Here is a 21,088-nt window from a genome sequence, read left to right as displayed (position 1 = left end):
AGAGCGGGTATTTATAAAACTATCACCACATTATCATGCCTAAGACATGTGAGCAGGCGCGGCATCTTCATCCTTAATTCGTTTAGGACATATTGAGGTCATTTTCCCTGGGTTTACACAACATTGCGTGAGAAGGGAAGGGTATCTGGTGGATCCAATTGCCCTCTGTGAGGGCGGCAGTGCCTCCATGAATGTGGCCTTTGAGTGGCGAGAGACCAGTAGACATGTAGACAGCCTGTACTTACTGTATGTGGGAAACAGGCCTGATGCGACTTCAAACGTCCACAATGATGTTATTATGGTGCCCCCCCACCACCACACCACCACCCAACCCCCCCGTCCTCCCTGAAGACTGTTTCCTTCTCTCTCTTCTTTCTGAGAACTTGTTGCTCATGAGTCACAAGGAAGGAGTCTCCAGTGATCTGTTGTTTATCCTCATATTACTCATGGTAGGATTTGGACGAATCCCTGCTTCAATTTCAAATAAGATGTTTTTTTGTTATCACTCCCTCTAGAGATGGAAACTGAATTATCGCTATGACAATCCCCTTTTCTCCCCCTGTCCTGTGGCCAAACTCCATTTACAGCATTTATTTCAATGAGCAAAAGAATGCGCAGAACATTGGGCATCACAGCCATGTGGTTTTCAGCGGAGGTGGGGGGGATGGAAGAAAGTCATCCCTGTTTTTAAAGGTAAACAGGGATAATTTGGTAGGGTGTAATGGAAAAACACATGAAAAAGTTCTGCCGTAATAATTCGGCTGTTTTTAAAGCGATAACCTTAACCAACCCAAGGCAAAAAAAAAAAGCATTTCACATCCCTTCATCCTTAAGTGGGCTGTCTATATCGTTAAGCCAAGATTATATATAATACAGCTTCTCAGTAAAGATTTGAAAGGCAATCATTTCTAAGTGGTGGCAAAATTTAACTTTATCCCCAAGCAAAACCAAACTTTTTACAATATTTTGGTTTGCCACAGTAAAAGTATGTGAAAAGAGCGTCTCTGAACTTGTATCAGACAGCTACGGACGACGAGTGGATGTGACTCAGCTTTGATTTTTGTGCTATATTTACTTGGGCTTTCAGCCTCGGTGCGGGCTGTCATATCAACATCTTCTGGGTGTCAGAATTTGTGCTGGGCCAGGCTGACTTTTGACAGCAAGAAAGTGGGTTAAACATCAGAATGCCTTTTTTTTTAAGTCACATTAATTTGTCAAAATTTTGCTTTCTTGAGTGTTCGGTGCTGTAAAGCAAACAGAGGTGATGATGTCTTTCTTTTTGTCTCTTTATCTTGTGTTACGTTTTTCTATAGTATATCATAAATGTATGCATGTATTTCATAAAGCCAAGTCATCAAACAGAGAATCTGAAAAGAGAAGTCTCTGCATTGTGGCTTTAACAGTACACAAACATGCCAACACACCACTCACTTTTCCCATTAATCTTCCAGCGCTCACACTAATTGTGATTCCACATTGCATGTATTAATTTAGACACAGAGCCAAGAAAAGCACTGAGATCCGTTATAGTCGAAAGAATCCTGTGTAAGAAATCAAATATGATTGAAAAATTATGGGAGTGGTGTATGAAAAATAAACATGGGTGGAAGCCACTTCCAGCTCTATATTTGACAGATGACAGTGTATGAAAACACAGATCAGACAGCGTCGGCGCTCCGGCTAGATAAATGTGACTAAATGTGTGTGTGGGGGGAGGTTTTATGTGTGTGATGCATATTTAAAACGTTTGCAATTTGATGATGAAAACAAACCCTGGCACATTAGCATGGATAATTTCCCAGCTCCGCACGCAAACTTAGAGCAGGGGAGGGCCCCTGTGTGAGAGTGTGTGTCTGTGTCAGTCTGTGTGTGTGTTGCTGTGGGTGAAGCCAGCAGCTGTTTAAATCCACTCTAACAGTGCTCTCTCCACAACATGCCAATTTAAACAATCCTCAGGGACAGAAACAGAGTCCAATGCTTCTCTTCACCGTCACTTTGTCATTTTCGCTCTTTTTCCTCCTTCCTCTTCTTTTTCCTGCTGTTGAAACTATTCGCCGTGCGCAAGGCTCACAGCGTAAATCACCTACATTGCTGCGGTATACGTGATGAGCTCATGCACCTGATTTGACTTGATCTCTTTGCTCACTGTCATGTACCGTCTTTAAGAGGTCATGCCGCCGTGCCTGATGAATAAGTCATGAGATCAGTCCTGCACTTATCCCTGGAAGGTCCAGAGCCTCGCTGCCTGTGGCTCCACTTCTAATAAGGTCACGAACCATGGTGACGGGAAACGGCCGTGCCAAAGTGTTTATTACATAAAAAGATCATATTTAAGTAGAAAAGCCCAGTTTTGCTCCTTGCTCAAATATTTCAATACTGCTGAAGCTTGAATGGAAAGTGGCACGCAAGAGACAAATACTGAGAAAGGTTCAGTTAAAGTGCGAGTGATACTGTGAAGTAAATGTGCACTGCAAGGTTGAGCATAAAGTTAGATTTTAATCACTGAAAGGAGCTGAAATGTTAGCTTCAGTTTAGGAGAGAAACTGACATGGACATCGGACATGTATGTGGTATCAAGCGCGTGGATGAAAAGACGGCGTCAGCTGAAGCTGGCCGGAGTGCAAACAATGAAAGCAGCTGTAGTAAAAAACAAAGGAAGTTTGTGAAATCAGAAAAGCTGAAGGAGGCTTGTTTTTGGTAGCGGAGATCTGACACCCGCAAAGATTCAACGCGTCAGCTGAAGCTGAAGCGTACTTTGAAGAGATGAAAGGAGCGGAGATGAAACACTAAAGAGAGTACCAGCTCCTCACTAAAAATATTTAAAATCTCCTTTAATATAGCATTAACACTGACAGCCTTTTAAAAATGTGTGTGTTAAAGAATCATCAAGTGATGGGAAAAAAAGTAGCTTTTACTATTTTATTCACAGGCATGTATTTGCTCAAATTTCTGCCTTAAAAATCAAAGAGTGTAAAGACCAGAGTGAACCACCACAACTCACCTCAAGATAAAACTGCAATGCAGCTGTTAAAAATAGCATCCTTCCCCTTCATTATTCAGTTACTACATCTTTTATGCTTTTCTCCTTTTCTCTTCTTTATTTTCAGTTGACACTGCAAAGTTCAGAAAGCCCCAGACAGCTTTCACCGTGAACTCCCCCAGTGGGCCTTTGGTTTGCTAGTGATGTTAGTGAAAACCTCCAGCAGGGCCCAGTGCATCCAGCAGCTTCCTTAACAGGAAAACTGCCCAGGTTTCAAGCTCTGCAGAGGAATTAACTACTGTGAACCCAGTTATAAATAAAGCAAACACTTTGTTTGAGTTTCCTGCGTTAACAGCATCTCGCTAAAGATTTTGTAAAGTCGTGTTATTTGTCCGGTCGTGCTACATTAAAATCCCCACTTTAACTTTTCTGAATAATGTTACGATGATGTTTCAAGTCCAGTTAACACTCTGGGGATGCGAGATGAAACTCCCTGCCCTGCTGATAGTCTTGTTTGCGCGCACATGCACACAAATGTGCACATCCCAAATAAATCCCGGTAAGCATTAGGGCCCCCGTCACAGCTCTGTTTACTGTAGAACACTTAAGATATACCTTCCTTTCTCCTGGCTAACAAATAACACCCGGAGGGCTTGAGGGCTGAGCCGAGCACAAGTCACGCAACTGCCTCCCTCTCTCTCTCACTCAGTTGCTTCTTCCCTCCCTCCCACACACACACACACACACACAAACTTTCATCTTCCTGACTGACTGAATACCTGGCTGCCTTGGTGAGACATTTGCCCCTGCAGAGCCTTCCCTCTTTAACAATGCGCCTGGACGCTGTCAAGTCACAGACGATTCTGCAGCTGTTAACTGATGTTCAGCTTCCCTTCGTCTTTCTTTTGCTTTGCCCGTGTACAAGTGAACGCATGTGCGCATACGTGTGTGTTTGTGTCTGTGAGAGATAAAGCGCCCTACCATTACCCTCTTTCCCTCTCGCTGTACCCTCTGCTTGCGTCTATCTCCAAACTAAAAATATTTTGTCAGGCTCACTCATTCGATCATAATTCGGCAGAGAGCAGGAGTTCACTCAGAGTTCAGTCTGCTCTGGGTGCGCAGAGTGCAGCAACGGCCTGCCAGCCAATAAAAAAAACAAAACACACACAAACCCTTTTAAACACCCTCTTGCATCACATTTTCTTGTCCTCTTTAATTAGCCCTTACTATGCCCTTTCTCACTGGAATATATGCCTTTTACAGGAAGATGTTTTCGCTTAGTATTATTTCAATTTGTATGGTTGAATCTGCAACACACTGGGTAATTCTGAAAAAAAATCGCCCCCCCCAAAAGCTTCTCCAAATAACCCTAACTTTATATGACATGATCTAAGGAACTATTTTTCTATTTTTACTCAGGCTGCTGTTTTTCCCATATCACATGCTGATGAAAGGGGACCTCATCTGGCTGACGGTAGTTAGCGTATCGAGCTGTATCGGGTCAGATGCCACCTTTGGTTAGTGATCTTTCCAACCGCATGGAAACATATCGATTTACATTAGGGAACAACAGCAGGGACCGGGTCTGGGCATTGTTGCACACTGAAGCATGCTTCAATTAAGATAAATGGAGGTGACAGACAAAACAAACGGTCTGATGTACAGTATGCTCGAGAGACCAGAGCATAGACACAGCCTGACGACATGTAGTACATGTGGTAGTCGTGCCATGCCAGTGGCCTTCTTTTAAGAGCCAACACGATCGTTATCACTAATATTGCTTATAACGAGCATATGCTTTGGCTCCTTTGCATTTAATCCTCAACACATTGCTTCTGGTGTTTGTAGAGCTTTACCAGGTTCAGGAGTCTATAATGATGATGCATTTAGGTGCAACTGTGGAGTACATGTGGGTTTGTTGAATTTGACCTTAATTGTGTTATTTTGATATTTATTACCAGATTTTCTTGGTATAACATTGACCACTCATTCACTAGTGACTGTAAAGAGTCTCTCAGTTTGCCATCAGGCAATCAGGACGCAGGATGCTTTGATTCCTATATATTTTTTTAAATTCTTTATTTTTTTCTTAGTTCCCTACCAGCAGTGTTGCAAAATGGATTTAGTTTTGTGAAATCCGGTAATTCCACAATAAACACATGCAAAACTTTTACAGGAAGCTGTTTCTGTTGAAATGCTCGCATGCCACACAAAAAAAACAAAAAACAAACAAACAAACAAAAAAGACTGCTCTGAAGCTTAATGAGTTATCAAATGGGCTTTCAACATGTGGCTTTAGGGAGTACTAAATCTGTAAGCCATATTCCATGTTTGCAGGGACATCAACAATGTCTATTTGTTTGTTTTGTGAAGGAATTAACATAAATTGGCATTGCAAAAATATTTAATCTAATCCAAAAATGAAAAGGGGTAAAAGAGTGTAGCTGGGGTGAAGCACTGCAGGAAATGCATGCTTGTAAAAAACATAAAAATAAATAAATGGCACAGTGCAAACCCAAAGAAAAAAACGCTTTTTAATGAGAAATAAGTCTGCCAACAGCGTTACCATACTCTTACTGTAGATTCACAGCACACTGCACAACCCGCAATCTTTAAATACCCTTGACTTCAGAGTAGCGTGTTAAGATTTCTAATGGCATGCAATAATATTCTAAACAATGTAAAACACCAGCTGGGCTATGTCAGCATGTTTGTAGCTGCGCTGCTTCCTTAAAGTGCTCCCATAATATTATTATCAACTTAATCTCCAGGGGCTTTGGGTTGCTTGCTGCCTCCCTCCTTGCCCACCCGCCCCCCTCCGCCCTCGCTTAGGCCGCGCATCGCACTAAGCGGTAGTTGTGACAGTGATTACACAAGACAGCTTCAAACAATAGTGTTGGGCCAACAAAGGCTGCTGCTCCCTCTGCATGAGCCCTGGCTGTCTATTCACACTCACTCAAACTGAAACACACTCTACCCGTCAGTCTGCGTGCAGGCAGGCACACACACAAACACACACACACACACACTTACACCTCCCATTGCTGAATGGTCTCCACTAGCTGTTACAGTTGGCGTCTAACGGGGCTCCTATTCTGCATTGATTTGAGTAATTCACTTATGGCCTTCAGTGATCCCAGGGGACTCTTGGGGGGCCCCCCAGGCCTACAGACTCCAACTCCACTCAAGTGAGTTCAGTGTCTATGGCACAAGAGGCCAAGCAGAGACAAAGCTAGTGTCATGCTTTAGATTCAAGCAACTAATGAGTTAACTGTGAGGATGCTGAATCCGTACGGCGACATTTCCATTCATGGTTTTTGACATATACAAGGGATTAGCATGGCTGGCCAGTCGCACTACTTAACAGCTATTGTGTGGCTGATTACTGCAGAGGGGGAAAACACATGCACGAGGGTGGGAGAGTGAGCTGACATGCAACTAATGTGCTGCTGAACACAGACTCATTGGGCAGACAATACCTCTATCTTAGCCATAAAACTACTCAAAGCTAAAAATATGCACGCATCCAGGGCAATTTTTCTTTTACAACTTGCGGGGATTATGCAATAAAAATGGTATCACCCACTTAAGGTGCTTATCCCACCTAAAACTATTTGATTAGTGTGATTTTAATGGTGAGTTTAATGGTGAAAAATGTTAAAATTAGTCCAAAGATTGGGACAATAACAGACTAGTTTAAGTTGGAGCGGACACCCTGTAATTTCTTATGTTTTAAAGTAAACAATAAATAACACTAACAGTCGGTCAGAGCAATTCATTAACTTGGATTTGATTTTTTGATCTACAAGTTTTCTACCAATGGGTGCTAAGGAAAGTTACATGGGAAAAAGTGTTTACATTAAAAAAAATAAAGACTGTCAGTACAAGTATCTTTGTCACTATATTACATGTATAAATCCTTCTGTCAAACCCCTTTCCCCATCAAATCAGCTGGATTTTTGCATGCCAAAATAAAGGGAAGGAATGATAGGAACATGAGCACAGGCTTTAGGTTAGTCATAACAGTGAGAACACCTTAACATTTACACTGGAAATATATTAAGGGGCCATACATCTACCTTTGTATACAGACATCGCATGCAAAGGAAAGAGGAAGAAGAAAAAAGCCTGAGCACTGGCATTTAGCTCGATCACGCACTCCTCATGAAGCAAAAATGGAGACGAGAGGTGAATTTCTTCCAAAGAGGTCAGAGAAACTTACAGGAGGGCAGAACATAACAAGGGGGAAAAGAGGGAAAAGAAGAGAAGACAGAGATAAAAAGAAAGAAATGTTAGGCAAAGAAAAAAAGACAGGGATGGGTAGAAAAGAAGGGGCCGGGGCTCAGGTTGATGTGTACCCTCATTTCAAGATGATAATCATGCACAAGAGCAAATTTTGTTGGCTTCAACAGCACACACTGAGATGTTGTGACTCAATATCTCCATGGATGCTCGTAATCAATACACACAAGTAGCTCTTCTGAAGATTTACTGATGTGTGCTGATCGGAAAACGATGAGAAGCTACATGAAACGCTTTAATGAATTGTCCAGAAAAAAAAAAGTCGTGAGAATGGGAGCTGCTGGCTGGAGCTCTGGTTACTGTGTGTCACGAACGCTCAAAGGAAGCTTTTGTCCACTTTCAGAAACATGGCGTTCATAACATCACCTCTCACTCTCCTACTTTTGCTCCTACTTTTAGAAAGTCTTGGAATCCAGCAGCTCGGCATGAACTGGAGATTTCATGCAGCTGACATCAGCAGGGCAGTCCGTCTGTATCCGTCTTAAGTTTTGTTGCGACATGTGACATTAAACTGGCACGAACGGCAGATTCATGTTAACATCCACGCTAACATCTTATTGCTTCTGATGCACTTAAACATTTAAATATACAGTTACCCAGCACAAATATGGCATCTTAAATCAGCTTGTAAGACTTGCTTTAGTTACTCAAGAAGTAACTGAGTCAAAATAAATGAATTAATAAATAAATGGGGTTTAATAGAAGGTTTAATTGGAGATAATTTATTTGAATTTAAGGAGCAGGACCACACCTCCATACCCGCCTCTTTGGTTCTCTGTCTATACATGAACCGCCGTTCCAGCTAGTGAAGTGTTTATTTAAGACACACGCGTGCACACACACACAAAAACTATAGATAAATACAACTTGAATATCAAGCTGAGCAGCAAAACCAGTCAGTGTATATGGCCTCAAGCTAACGTGCTCAACATGTTCATGTTGAAATTTAACAGGTATAATTTATAACAATGCCCAGCAGCTGAATCATTAACAGACACCAGCGTTTCAGTGCCGTTGAATCTGATGGGAATATTTTTTTTTTAAACAAACAAACAAATAAAAACATTTCTAAAAAGATGGGATGGTGCGTAAAAATGTAAATAAAAACAGAATGAAATGACTAGCAAATTAGATAGGTTTTTTACTATTTAGCAGCTTTCTGCACATGTTTGGGGCCTGAGGGGACCTACTGCTGAGAGCAAAATATTTGGGGCCTCTAGGAAAACTGCTGTTTCTTTTTTTACACCTTTTCAGTGAGCGATGCATTCTGCTGTTGTAGTATCTACAAAATGTGGTTTGGTGTAGTCTTGCTAAAATAAGCAAAGCCTTCCATGAAAAAGATACCTGCATATGTTACTCCAAACTTTATATATATATATATATATATCATTTAGCATTGATGAAGGCTTTGCAAATGTGCAAGTTACCCAAGCCATGTACATTAATGCACTCCCTTACCAAAATGGACCACAGGACAGTTCACTTCACCTCAATCCATCTTAACAGAGCTTGGGCTCAGAGGAGACAGTGGCTTTTCTAGACCTTGTTCATTTTTTCTTTGTATCTACATGCTTTTAACTTGAATTTATAAAAACACTGTTAGTTTTCAGAACTGTTCCCAGGCTCATGCTGGGATTGCCACATGAGAATCGTGTCAGTTTTTAATGCTCGTCCAAAGATCGCTTCATTCAATATTGGTTCTCGGCCTTCTCCCTTGTGTACAGAGATTTATTTAGCCTCTCTGAATCTTTACGTACCACCAATAATGAAATCTTCAAATTCTTTGCAATCTTATGAAATAAAACATCATTCTATTTGAGCTCCACAGGGATGAAGACGCCAGCCCATCTTTACTTCTGAAACACTGAGCCTGTCTATAATGTTCTTTTTATACTCGCTTATGTTCCTAAGCTGTTCTCAGTTAACCTTGTTTGTCAAGAGATGTTCCATCGCAATTACAAGTTACAGTTGCTGGGGCTTTTAAAAAATATTTTCTATAGGGTTACACAACTCTTTAGGTTTGTAGCTGCTACGTCCGCAACATTTTTGAAATTAAAAAAATAGGAATAGGCTAGACAGGATAGACAGATTAAGGCACAAATATGTGTTGAGTCTAGGATGCTAACATCTACAGACCCATAGATCTGTACTGCGTTAGACTAAATGGGTCAAATACAAACTGAACAAGCTGTCGATACCTTCTAATAGCCTGGTTTAAAAATGGGAACAGCTGTGAACGCAGTCTATGATTCACCGGAAATTTTTTGGGTGAAAGCTTTTTGTTTCCTAAACTCAAACCGCAATAAACTGACCACATGCTGACCTTTCTATTGCTAAACCTTTTCAGTTCATTTACAGTCTGCCCAGATCACCGATTTGTCTCGGACTCTGCCCCGCCATCTTGTCTGCCTTTGGGTTGCAAAGTATTAAGGAAGGAAAGAGTGTGGGGTCACTCAGAGTTTAGTAAACACAAAGTCCATCTGTAATGTGACCTGATACACATTTTCACCCATGGGCAAAGACTCCATTCAGAAACAGCTATCACGCAGCAGCACTTCCCTCTTTGGGAAATCAAATGGTCCGCACTTTTATTGCCCGGATTTGATACAGACTTGACATAAAAAGGATTAACCCAATTAGCAATGAAGACCGGGCTTACGTCCGTGAAATTCTCTTAAATTAGGAGGTGATCTAATAACAACCTGATTGTTTTGTGCTGTTCCATCCTTCCTCATTTGCACGGCGAGTTACAAAACTGTCTCCTGTCTGCTGGTTGACGTCACAAATGGTGTGTGCCTGGCGTGAGTCTGTGGGTTCTGTGGCCTTTTTTTCTCTTCCTCTTTTATTATAGCTCAGCCAGCATTTAGAGTCAGACAGCACGCATATATATCTTGTTTGCAATTAGCAGATCTGAGGATTGATGGCTGGTGAACAAAACTCAGTATACCAGCGGGACGGTGGGCACATCAGGTTACCCAACTTGGCGTAAATTGGTGAACTTGCACTGAAGTCTCGTTACATTTGTCTGGGTATGTTCTCATACGCTGTCAACACCCCGACCGGACGACAGCTATGAGGGACGGTTGGGTTTTAATTAAGGACTTCCAGAAACACACACGCACACAGATTTCTAAATATACTTCAATGCAGTGTGGATACATTTACACCACAGGTATTTATATTTGGGCTGAAATCTGTTTTTGGTGGTAGGATTAGGGAGTGTTATGACATGCACTCCTAGACAGTGCTAAGTTTTCAGATCAGATGATTTAGCTTTACAGGTTGCTGAGAACTGTGTGTAGAGGGTTTTTTTTATTTCTAGAATTAAGGAGAAGGATCCATTCTAACTATATTGACCGTATCTATATTCAGTATTTATCATGTTTTCAATAAAAAAAAAAAGAAGAAGATTTTGTAGTTGTAACTACTTTAAGTACCAAGAAAAATGCAGAAAAACTATTAAAATAACTGTTGTTCTACCAAACTTGGTGATATTTTTAGTTGTTTTTCATAAAGTTGATTGCCGGCATGAGGCACGAAGGCATGAAGCAATATGTCCTTGGCAGGATTTCAGATGGATTTAAAAACAAAACAAAACAAAACACACACACAAAAAAAATCCTATAAGCACACTGGATATCATTCGGTGATTACATTTTAAAGTGCAAACAACTTCCCTGCTGCATCGAAAGTACATATTGGCCCCAAAAAGTTCATTTTTGTCCTGTTCACACCTCAGAAGAACTATCTAACTAACTAACAACTGATACATATCTGCAGTATCCATACAGATTTAATATAGGTTTGATAGTCTAAGTGGTAGATCTGAGTACAGAAAAAGGCTGCAAATAATAGCACGCAGGAAACGAGTGTGGCATAATTAACTGTTTATTTCCAAGTACAGAGGTTCAGTACCGAAAGGTTTAAGACCATATTTATTCAATGCCATGTTCTCTGGTTAGGAGAACGCTTCCTGATACAGTCAGGTGTCTATTCTTGGTTACTGGGAAAGTGTGGTGGTCTTAGAGCCTTGTTCGCAGGCACAAAACACCAAGAGAAGTTTCATGACCAACTGAAACTTCTGTTTTTTTTTCTTCACTAAATTCACGTTTGAAAATGTTCTGCTTGATCAGAGACACGCTGATGTGGAACGTGGCTGCAACAGTATTTCAACCACAAGCTGCACTCCAACTTGCAACTTGACCACATTATAAGCAAACAAAGACCACAAACAGAGCATAATGATTCCTGACATTTTTAAAACATAAGTCGTACCAACAGCTAGTATTAGTGCATTGTTATGAATTACATCAACCGATATAAAACCTAGAACCCATTCAACCCTATTTATCAGAGAGGCAGCATGTGCATTAGCAAAGAAGATGCTGCCCAGTTCATTATTATCTCTAGCTCTGTTGACTTTCCACTCTCATTAAAGGCAGATCCAATTCATATCTTCTCAGAGGAAAGTGGGGGTGAAGAGTAATAAAGGAAAAAGAAAGGTTATTGAACACCATTAATCAAAGCGATGACTCCTCATCCAGCTTTATTTTATCAGGATCCCTTTAATGTCATTGATATAGAAAAATACAACCCCCTGCCAGCATCTCACTCATTACAATCATTCAAAAAGGGAATGTTCCCTTTAAGAGTTGCCTTTAATTACCTAATCCCTGAAAAAAAAATGCAGTAACCTTATTAAAATTAAAAAAAAAAAAAAGAAGAATATTCTACTTTAAAATAATGAGAAACACAATCACACAAACAGGGTAAAACACATATGCACCAGAGGAGAAATACAGGCAATCGGGCCAGAAAGACAAATGAGGAGAGATAGTTAATCCTAAGGGTAAATATTTAACAAGCTCAGCAATTACAGCGAGGCCAGAGACCTAACATAGAAAAGAGGAGAATTACAACTGCTGACTGTCAACGCTCACATACGTTCATGTGGACCTACCTGATTGGACATCTGCCTCAAAAGCCTGGAAAAAAAGCCTACTCTGGCCTAAAATCTAATTTAAATGAAAAACATGGGACAAAGAGTTCCACGCAGCCTGTAGGCTACAAACTGATGACTTTTTTAAAATGTATTTATTCTTATTATTTTTGTTATTTTTAAAGGAGAGGTTTGCCCCTCTGGGGCCATTTTCACTAGCTCGGCAAACTTTACTGCTAGAGTAATGGTTTATGGAAAGAGGAGAATATGACTTTTTGCCGCGTCCCGTCTCGACTCGGGGAAAAATGTGGCAGCAGAACTCGACTTTAACAAAGAAAATGAAACTAGGCAACCAGTTTTCAGTTTTCCCGTGGATGTCAGAAGACGGGTAAAAAGTGTTCTGTACATTTTATAAAGTTTATAATAATCAATTAAGTAATATTTATTTACAATGTGCCTTCCACAGACAAGGGGTCTGTTGAAAAAGAGAGTAAATTAAATCAGTAAAAGTACCAACAAAACAAACCTGCTTAAGAAATTTTTACTTTTTTAAAGGGCAAATGCTTGCACAGTGGTGGTTTTCATTACACAGTAGCTTCAACTCTAAAGTATAAGTTTACATTTCTAACAGTGTCCCTTATTTTCTTATCTGTAAAAACATTTCCTTGTTAGGCCCGCTTGTGAAAACGTTCCTGAGCCATGCATCTGCCTACAAGCAAACAAAGAAAAAAGAAAACTATAGAAATTGTTTATGTATGCAAACAACTTTCATTCTTTATTTATTTATTTGCACGTTTGTCCTCTATTATAGATGCATATGAAATAGTGCATGTAGTGATCTCAGTCATGGGCCTTTAAACAAATCATCTAAATTTCCAGTGAAGTTCTGATCCCAGTGGAATATGATGATTCAGGCGAGCTTTTTATTTATACACACACGCGCGCGCACACACACACACACACACACACACACACACACACACACACACACACACACACACAGCCTTAGGGTATATTTGCATGAACTACATGGCCACACACTGTTCAATGAGCTCCACCTTCGAGTTGTCACGCAACAAAGACAACCGGCATATAATCTCAGGGAGCTTCCAGAACACCTGCTGCTGCACGGTTTCCCTCTCCTCCTGCCTGTCTGAACCTTTCAGCACACCTTGCATGACATACCTGAATAGTCTCAGATCAAGTTGATAAACGTATGCTTTTACAAAGATAAATGGTATAACTGTAGTCAAATTTCACACCCACTGCTGTATCTGAACAAACTGAAAAGGATATCAGCCATAGCTCAGTTCAGTAGTAGCTTCACACAGTCCCTCCGGTGGAAATACAGAGTAACTGCACTTTAAAATGTCTGTGTTTCCCCTAGAAAAAGTGGTTATAAGAACAAATGAAACTTGCTGCTGGTTTCATGCTTTCATAATGTGTTTTTGTCTCAATGACTCACTTTTGAAATGAAGAAAGAAAAAAAGAAACAGACAAATATGACGGTCGCTGAAAACCACAGGAAGGATGTGGAAACTTACTTGTACATCTTAAGATTTATCTGGAAAAGCTCTGATCAACACTCCATGTTTCAATATCAGTGGAAAGGCCAACCGAGTTTATCAAATGAAGGAGGGCAAGAGATTCCACGTGTATACCGACTCAAATCGCACTAATTAATCTCATTATCGGAGCATCAAAAGACAGATAAGCTGGTCACAACTGCCGCTGATAACAAGGCACCCAGCAGAGGTGGGGTAAACAGACACAAGCTTTGGCCTGAATGCATCTTCAAAGAATTCAGAATAAAGGATCTTAAATTATGTTTTCCACATTTACCTTTTTTGTAATGCTTAAGAAAAACCTGCACAGATATATTCAAGAAAACTCCCCCAGTGAGGGTAGTTTCACCCAGCAGCGTTGCCACTCAAGCCAACGGCTTCTGCACACCTTTCAACACTCGCACCAGCCTCCACACATGACTGAACTGAACCGTCTCCTTCCCTTTGCAGCTCTCAGATGTCATCGACAGTCCCCGCTATCACTCGTCGCTAAAGCGGTGGATGTGGTGTTTATCTCTGCGTGAGCCCTGATCTGGGAAATGCCCCTTTAATAACTCCATTTAGCACCTGCCTGCCAACTTTGTGTGGTGGCTAAGCTGAATAAGGCAACAAATGATGGAGGTTAAGTGTCAGAGGAGGATCAGGAGGAGGAGGAGAAGGTTAAAGACTAGCTGCAAAACTTTGAGGACACCAGAGCCTCACAAATTCATCTGCCATCTACTCGAAGAAGAGAGCTTTCAGTGAGAATTTTCTTTCAGCCCCGAGGGCAGGCTAGGTAGTGAACCTCACGGGAGCGCCGCTGCTGCTTCTTCTTCACTGCCCTGCCTTTCCCTTTTATCCTACTAATGCTTTTTCCCCTTGCAAGAGTGCTCTTTTTTGTAATAATAAAAAAGTGCCTCTTGTTTCTAGGCCTGTCACATCCAGCTGTGCCAGTAGCCGCTGTGTTGATAAGGCAGCTGCCAAGGCCACTGGCAACAAAATACTTTCTGAAGCAGCGCATAAATATTTGAAGCAAATCGTGGAGGAACACGAGGAGAGGACGGGAGGCATTCAGTTGACAGTGGGAGGGTGGGAAAACTCAAAATGCCTTCTAATTACATGCGTTTAAAAGAGATAAAGGTCATAATAGTTATTTGCGGTTCCTCGTATCTAGAAAGCATTTTCACATCGTAAATCACTGTAATCTGAAGTGTAATGGCAACATGCACAGATCTTCTTATCTAGGTTTTTGCTACGGAGCCTTGGGGAATCTCACTCCTGAGGCCAACAGAAAGAGTGCACAGGTTATTCCAACACACTTTTTTTAGCTCAGTATTCTGACATTTAAAGCCTTTTAAATTACAATTTACATGTCAAAGTGTTGCAAAACACTATGCATTCTTTCCATCTGCCAAAAGGAAGACATTACTACCTATAGTTCTGTTACCACTATTTCTGTGTTTGCATAGTAAAAGTGAATAGGTCACAACCCTCCGTTTCACACTAAAAAATAATGTCCAGGTAACTGCATCAGAAGTGGACAACAGAGGCCTCTATGCTCATATGCAAAAAAAACTAAACAAAACAAAAAAGAAAATTTAAAGCTATTTATTGGCCTGACCCACATCCACTCAGGAGCTTCCAACTAACTCAAAGCCACACACTTCCACATAAGCAAAATACCTAAACCACTACTGCAACAATGCCGCCTTTTGTACCTCCTTTACCTTGGAAGAAACTCTTGACGCGGAGGTAGGAAACAGCAAGACGGAGCACTGACAGCTTGTCCAGCTTAGAGATGACATCTGGGGGGAATGGCAGCAGGCTGGCCAGGCGGTCCAGTTCAGCATTCAGCCTGTCCCGGTGCCGCTTGGATGGGTTGGTTTTCTCATTGGCAGAAGATGGCTTCCTGATGATGAGACGGATATAAGGTAAAGACAGATACCGGGTCTGAGAGGACATCGGCGCGCGCGTGTGTGTGTGTGTGTGTGTGTGTGTGTGTGTGTGTGTAATGTGGCTTTTTTTAAGCATACTTGAGTACACTGAGCAACACTCCCCAAAACCAGTGAGCGACAGCAGCAGCACAAAAAAGAGGATTAAGTTTGTTTAACTTCACTTGTTGGAGCTACGCTACTGGTAAAAGCAAAGACGGTGGAAACGACACGATGCAGGCCTTTTTTTACAGAGCGCACACACACTTGTTGATTGTATCAGTAATATATGAAGTATGAAGCGTGGCAACAAGCCAGTTTTTAACATGCTATACCGCAAAAACGCCAAAACACACTCATATCAACACAGTGTCAGACTCTCTGAGGTTACAGTAAAGTGATTACTAACTCACTGTTTGAGGATTTTTTTGAAATAGATACCTATTGTTTTTTTTGCTAAATAGCTGTTCCTCATTTTGATGACACAAACAATAGGATGGTGTTTTGCCTTGTTTACGTATGGCGAGCATGGCAACTTGCAAACCAAGGACAGACACATGACCAGATAAACCACACAGTGTACGAGTCCGTTTTTCTTTAAAACCATAGTTCCTTTTGACTCAGCCTTCCACAACACAGCATGCACATCAATCATCTCTGCTTCCCTTTAAAAAAAAGAAGAAAAAAAAAGATGTGTGCATTCACCACCAGATAAAAGGAAGCGATTTGGGCATTTTTCTGATATCAAGCATTTCTGTAGCTTTGTAGCTTTGCATTAAAGAGATGTGATATTAGAGGTACCGCACAGACGGCACGATCTTTCCCTGAGAGCATAAAACTCTCCTAGTTATTTGTGAATGTTAGTATGGTGTATCACGGCTTTACCAGCTGACCTTAACACGATCCACATACGTAACGGTCAGCTCTGATTTCCACAGCTGAGAGCTTAAACTTTTCAGCTCACGCCGCGCCGAGACGTTTACGTTAACGGTCGAATATATTTTCCACTTGTTGCCAGTGAAAAAGTGCATAAAGAAATATGTTTAAATGTCACGGTGTGGTCTAGACTACAGTTTAAATCACCTGTTACTTAGACAAACTTTGAGTTGCACAAATTCAGTATTAAATAATAATTAAAACTTCCCTTTAACTATAACTCTAAATCCTCAAGACTCTAATGGCAGAATTAGTAGGCTCGGTTTGACGTGGCAAAGATTTCCCCTTGTATTAGCAACCCAGTCAAAAACGCTACCAGCCTCGTTAAATTACCACTTCCCTCTTCAAAATCTTATACAACTTGCCAGCCACTGCTCATGACATCAGCTGACATAACTGTCTAACAAAAAGTATCCTGGCATTAAAAGCCGTGGACATTTAAAACAGTACCGAACGAATGATGCCGTGACTCCTGTGACTGCATTAAAACTATTTTGAAAAGGACATGCAAGGTTAAAAAAAAAAGAACCTGCAAAAACTTCAATTAATTTTAATCATTGATCAATCAGCCCCATTTGTGCGTATTTGGAAACAAGTCCGTAGGAAACTTTGGACAGCTCACAGAGGGCAGTCAAATTCTAATTAATTAACTTTAAAGCAGGATCTGCACCAGATCTGCTGACAGCAGTGTTAAATGAAAGTTGTGATAGATGTGAACTCCTCTTTTAAAACCCATACCAACTTGTGCTATAATTTTCACACCTTCATGCTAGAACCTCAATTACTTCCTGTCATTCATTATAACCTAGTTAGGGCTACTGAATCACAGGGCAGAGAGAAGAAGTTTACTTTGAACCAACAAAAGTGTGCAGCCTCAGGAAACACTGAGTCAACAGATATGAACAAATAAAAAATAAATACTTAAGAGCGCTCCTTAACTGTTTCTGGATGGGCTTCCTCCTCTTTCTGCCCGCATACATGCAGTCTCCAGGAGGGATCATGATCTCGCGCTCCGTGGAGGTAACAGGTGCGCTGCGGAGGACACAGAAAAACTTTACGTGAGGCTGGAGAAAGTACCCTGACCCACGCTGGAAGGGAGAGTGCATTCAAATATATACACACTCGTGGTTATATGTCACTGAAAAGTCCTCAGTTTGGAATAAATGCGCAGGAAATTCCAGCATCCCTAAAAGTAAATACAACAATCCACTTAAAACAGCTTAAAGTGCTTTAAAGAAAAAAATATTGGGGCAATTTGCGAAATAGGTTTAATATTTTTATTATTACTCGATGGTGATTAAAAAAATAGCAAACATCTAAATGTCATCAGGTAGAATAAAACAAATTAAAACATAGTAAAATACAAGAAAAGTAAAATAAATAAGTACAGCACGCCGGTGCAACTTGGATAGCCTGTATGCAAAACTGCAGAAGACACGCTGAATGCTTAAAATCAGAAGAAAATTAAATAAAGAAACTGGAATTTTAAATTTACAAAAAAGCGCCTCAAATGCAAGCACTGACCTGAGATATCTGCGGCTTTCTGTTAATTCCAGTATAGTGTTGGCTGTGGAGTCACATTCACTTTAAGTGCTGAAAAGAGATGCGTCTCCCAGGGTGCACCGACTCCCAGCGATAAATCCAGGGGAAATCAAATAAATCTGAGTGGTCCTGTATGAGCTCCGAGCTGATGTTTTCATCAGCTTTGCACTGCTCGGGGCAGATGTTGGCTGATGCTTTATACCCAATTGAGTCGCCTTCACTTCCTCGCGTTTCAGGTGGCGGATTCCTCTGAATGACATGTCGAGCTCTTCGCACGCAACTCTCTGCCTCACAAACACGGCGCGAGCGCACACACACTGGAGGCTTATGTTGCATTCAGGCCCTGTCTGAATTTGGGCAACAACTTGTTTTGTTTATGTATTTTAACATGGCGGTCTTTTCGGAATTGAGTAATTAACTATGGATGAATAATAGCTGGATATGATTTATTTTTAGTTATACATGCGGGCTACTATCAAGACTTGAAGGGAGCATGAAAAAGTTACGTGTCAATAGGAATTTTTACTTTATTCTACAGAACAGAGCTTCTGTTCGGTTTCATAAAATCACTAGAGATAATAGCTACTGTCTATATTGTGGTGGTGCTATATTTGTTTAAATGTATGTGGTGTTTAGCACAGTTATTCGAAACTCGTGATACATTGGCAAATTTACGAAGAGTATTCAAATGCACCATTAGCCCAACCCGACCTGAGAGTAGTAGAGAGGGGAGGGGTCGCACGCGAAGGGCAGAGGAGGCACAAATCTGCCCCTTCAAACCGAGGCTGATGGTGGGTAAGGGCTCTCGCAGATCGGAGGGATTTAGCTAACTAAAGGCTAAAGGAGACGTACACATTTTGCAAAGAAACCCCGAAATATTCAAGTGTAATGTGCGCTGGACTGGATTAAGCCTCTTCTTACTAAATTATCGGATGCAGCTTCCAGAAATGGGCTCTGCGGGACCGGTTTGGCCGCTGCGTCAAGTTTTGTACAGACCGACAGACGCCATGCTTACGCCGGAAATTAGGCGAATGCGTTGTCAAAATAAAAGTAATGACTGATCCGCTGGAGTTCGCTTGTACAATCTCTGGAATTAGCTAGTGAGAGGATTTTAAGCAAGATCGTTGATTCATATTCAGTCTTTTTTAAGTAATGGAAAATTTTGAGTACATGTGGTCTTTTTTTAAAAAACCGGAAACGCTTAAATCTGGACAACCTGTCGGATTTATGATCCGCGTTTATATGTCAATTGGATATAATTATTGTTTATTTTAAGTTAAAAGGAAATACATAAGAAAGCAAGGCTTACAGTCACAGATGGTTTCCAGGTTTTATTTTTGCTTGAACGAATCGTCCTTAAAAATAAACAAAATCATATTTTTCATTTGAGCTATATTCTTTGTGAGCTATAAAACTATCACTACCCGCACAATGCTTACAAAACGAGGCAGCCAAAGCAGAGTTTGCAAGGATTTGTTGCTGCAGAATCCCCCCCTCGATCATATTTTGCATTACTGAAGATGTCCGGTCAAATATTGCAATGAGCATGTTTTAAATGTACTTCCATTTTTAAAAGAGATGAATGTATTCACTGATTAATCGTTGTTTGTGAAACTGTACCCTAATAAGTATACTGCCTCAATCGGTTGTCACTGAAACGCATCACACTCACCAGAACACACACACATGTAGGTGGTCTACTCTGCCGCACCCTAGTGTACAAAGCATGCATAGCAAACTGAAAAGCACAGTAGCTCAGTGTGTATTAGTGTGTAGTAAACCATGCAAGCCAAATTCCACCGCAACACAGTTCTTTTAAGAAAGATGACACAGTGCAAGGGAAAAACCTTCAACTGTGATGTGCCACACACCCCAGACATTATGTGAAGTCACTTTCCTCCAGTGTTGACGGGACAGCTCCCATTGGAAAACTCAATTTAGCAATAAGAAGAGAGAGAGCAAAAAGAAAGGGGACACGTGGCATTTAAACAGAAATATATTAACTGTATTATAAACATACCAAGATACTCCGGAGCCACATAGACAAGATGTGATGATGTGGTGTGGCACAACCTACCAGGGTTTATGTCACCCAATAGGATTACTTCTGAAAGGCTTTGAGTAATGTTTGTCTAACTAAAGCTTTAATCTGTAAGCTAATGAAGCCGTCTGACAGCGTACAGCAGCCCAGTGAGCGTTTTGGCAACAGGATGAGAGCAGAGTAAATCACTGTTTAATCACCACTGGTCCTCAGTAATGTCACAACTAATGTATGCAGTGTGTAAAACAGCAACCAAGGACAGCGGTGGCCTCGGGCTTGAGGGCTAACATGACAAGATACGTTTGTCAGTCGTCTTCCTAGTCTCCAGATTGCTGTGGAATATATGAGATGGGTAACAAAAGTTAAAAAGAAAAACAACCCTTGTATCCTACAGTGAAGGAGACGCAGTTACCCTATTTTCTTATCCTATAAAGAACCATAAAGGGCAAAGACATGAGGGCTCACTGAATGGTTTGATCACTATGAAAATGATGTTTCTCAACCCAGATGAACACCTGTAGGAGATTCTGGACTCCCTGCCCTCTTCAACACCATCATCAAAACACCCACTTACGGAATATCTGATAGAAGACTGCTCCCCCATCCTTCTAGTAGAGTTCAAGACACTTGGAGACTCAATGCTAAGCTGCATTTAAGCTATTCAGGTGACAACTGGTTGCCAAACACTGTAGTGACACACTTTGTTGCTATCTCTTTGTCTTCTATAATTCAAAGTACACATAGAGTCAGACTGCACGACAGACAGAGCAAATGCTTGTTTAGCGTGCTGTTGTATGAAAGTGTCCATCAGGGGAGGCGTTTTATTTGTTGTGACAGTCGTAGTTGAGGATCTAAAGAGATCTTAAGGTCCTG

At 41.0% G+C, this 21,088-nt stretch overlaps 1 protein-coding gene across 1 annotated transcript in view; it reads right to left on the bottom strand.

Moving 5' to 3' along the window:
* LOC100696058 (uncharacterized) overlaps positions 1–19,518 on the bottom strand; it is a 63,965-nt gene extending 44,447 nt beyond the window's left edge. Inside the window, exons 1-3 of the mRNA XM_003460097.5 lie at positions 18,157–19,518; positions 17,572–17,664; positions 15,493–15,674 (exon numbers count right to left, since the gene is read on the bottom strand). Of these exons, the coding sequence (XP_003460145.1) occupies positions 15,493–15,674; positions 17,572–17,633 (244 nt within the window). The 5' untranslated portion in view covers positions 17,634–17,664; positions 18,157–19,518. The remainder of the gene's footprint in view (positions 1–15,492; positions 15,675–17,571; positions 17,665–18,156) is intronic.
* Between the last annotated feature and the right edge of the window lie 1,570 nt (positions 19,519–21,088).

This window comes from Oreochromis niloticus, linkage group LG9, assembly GCF_001858045.2.
Source record: "Oreochromis niloticus isolate F11D_XX linkage group LG9, O_niloticus_UMD_NMBU, whole genome shotgun sequence".
NCBI classification, from domain to species: domain Eukaryota; kingdom Metazoa; phylum Chordata; class Actinopteri; order Cichliformes; family Cichlidae; genus Oreochromis; species Oreochromis niloticus.
The sequence above is the reverse complement of the archived record's forward strand: the minus strand, read 5'-3'. Positions and strand labels throughout refer to the sequence as shown.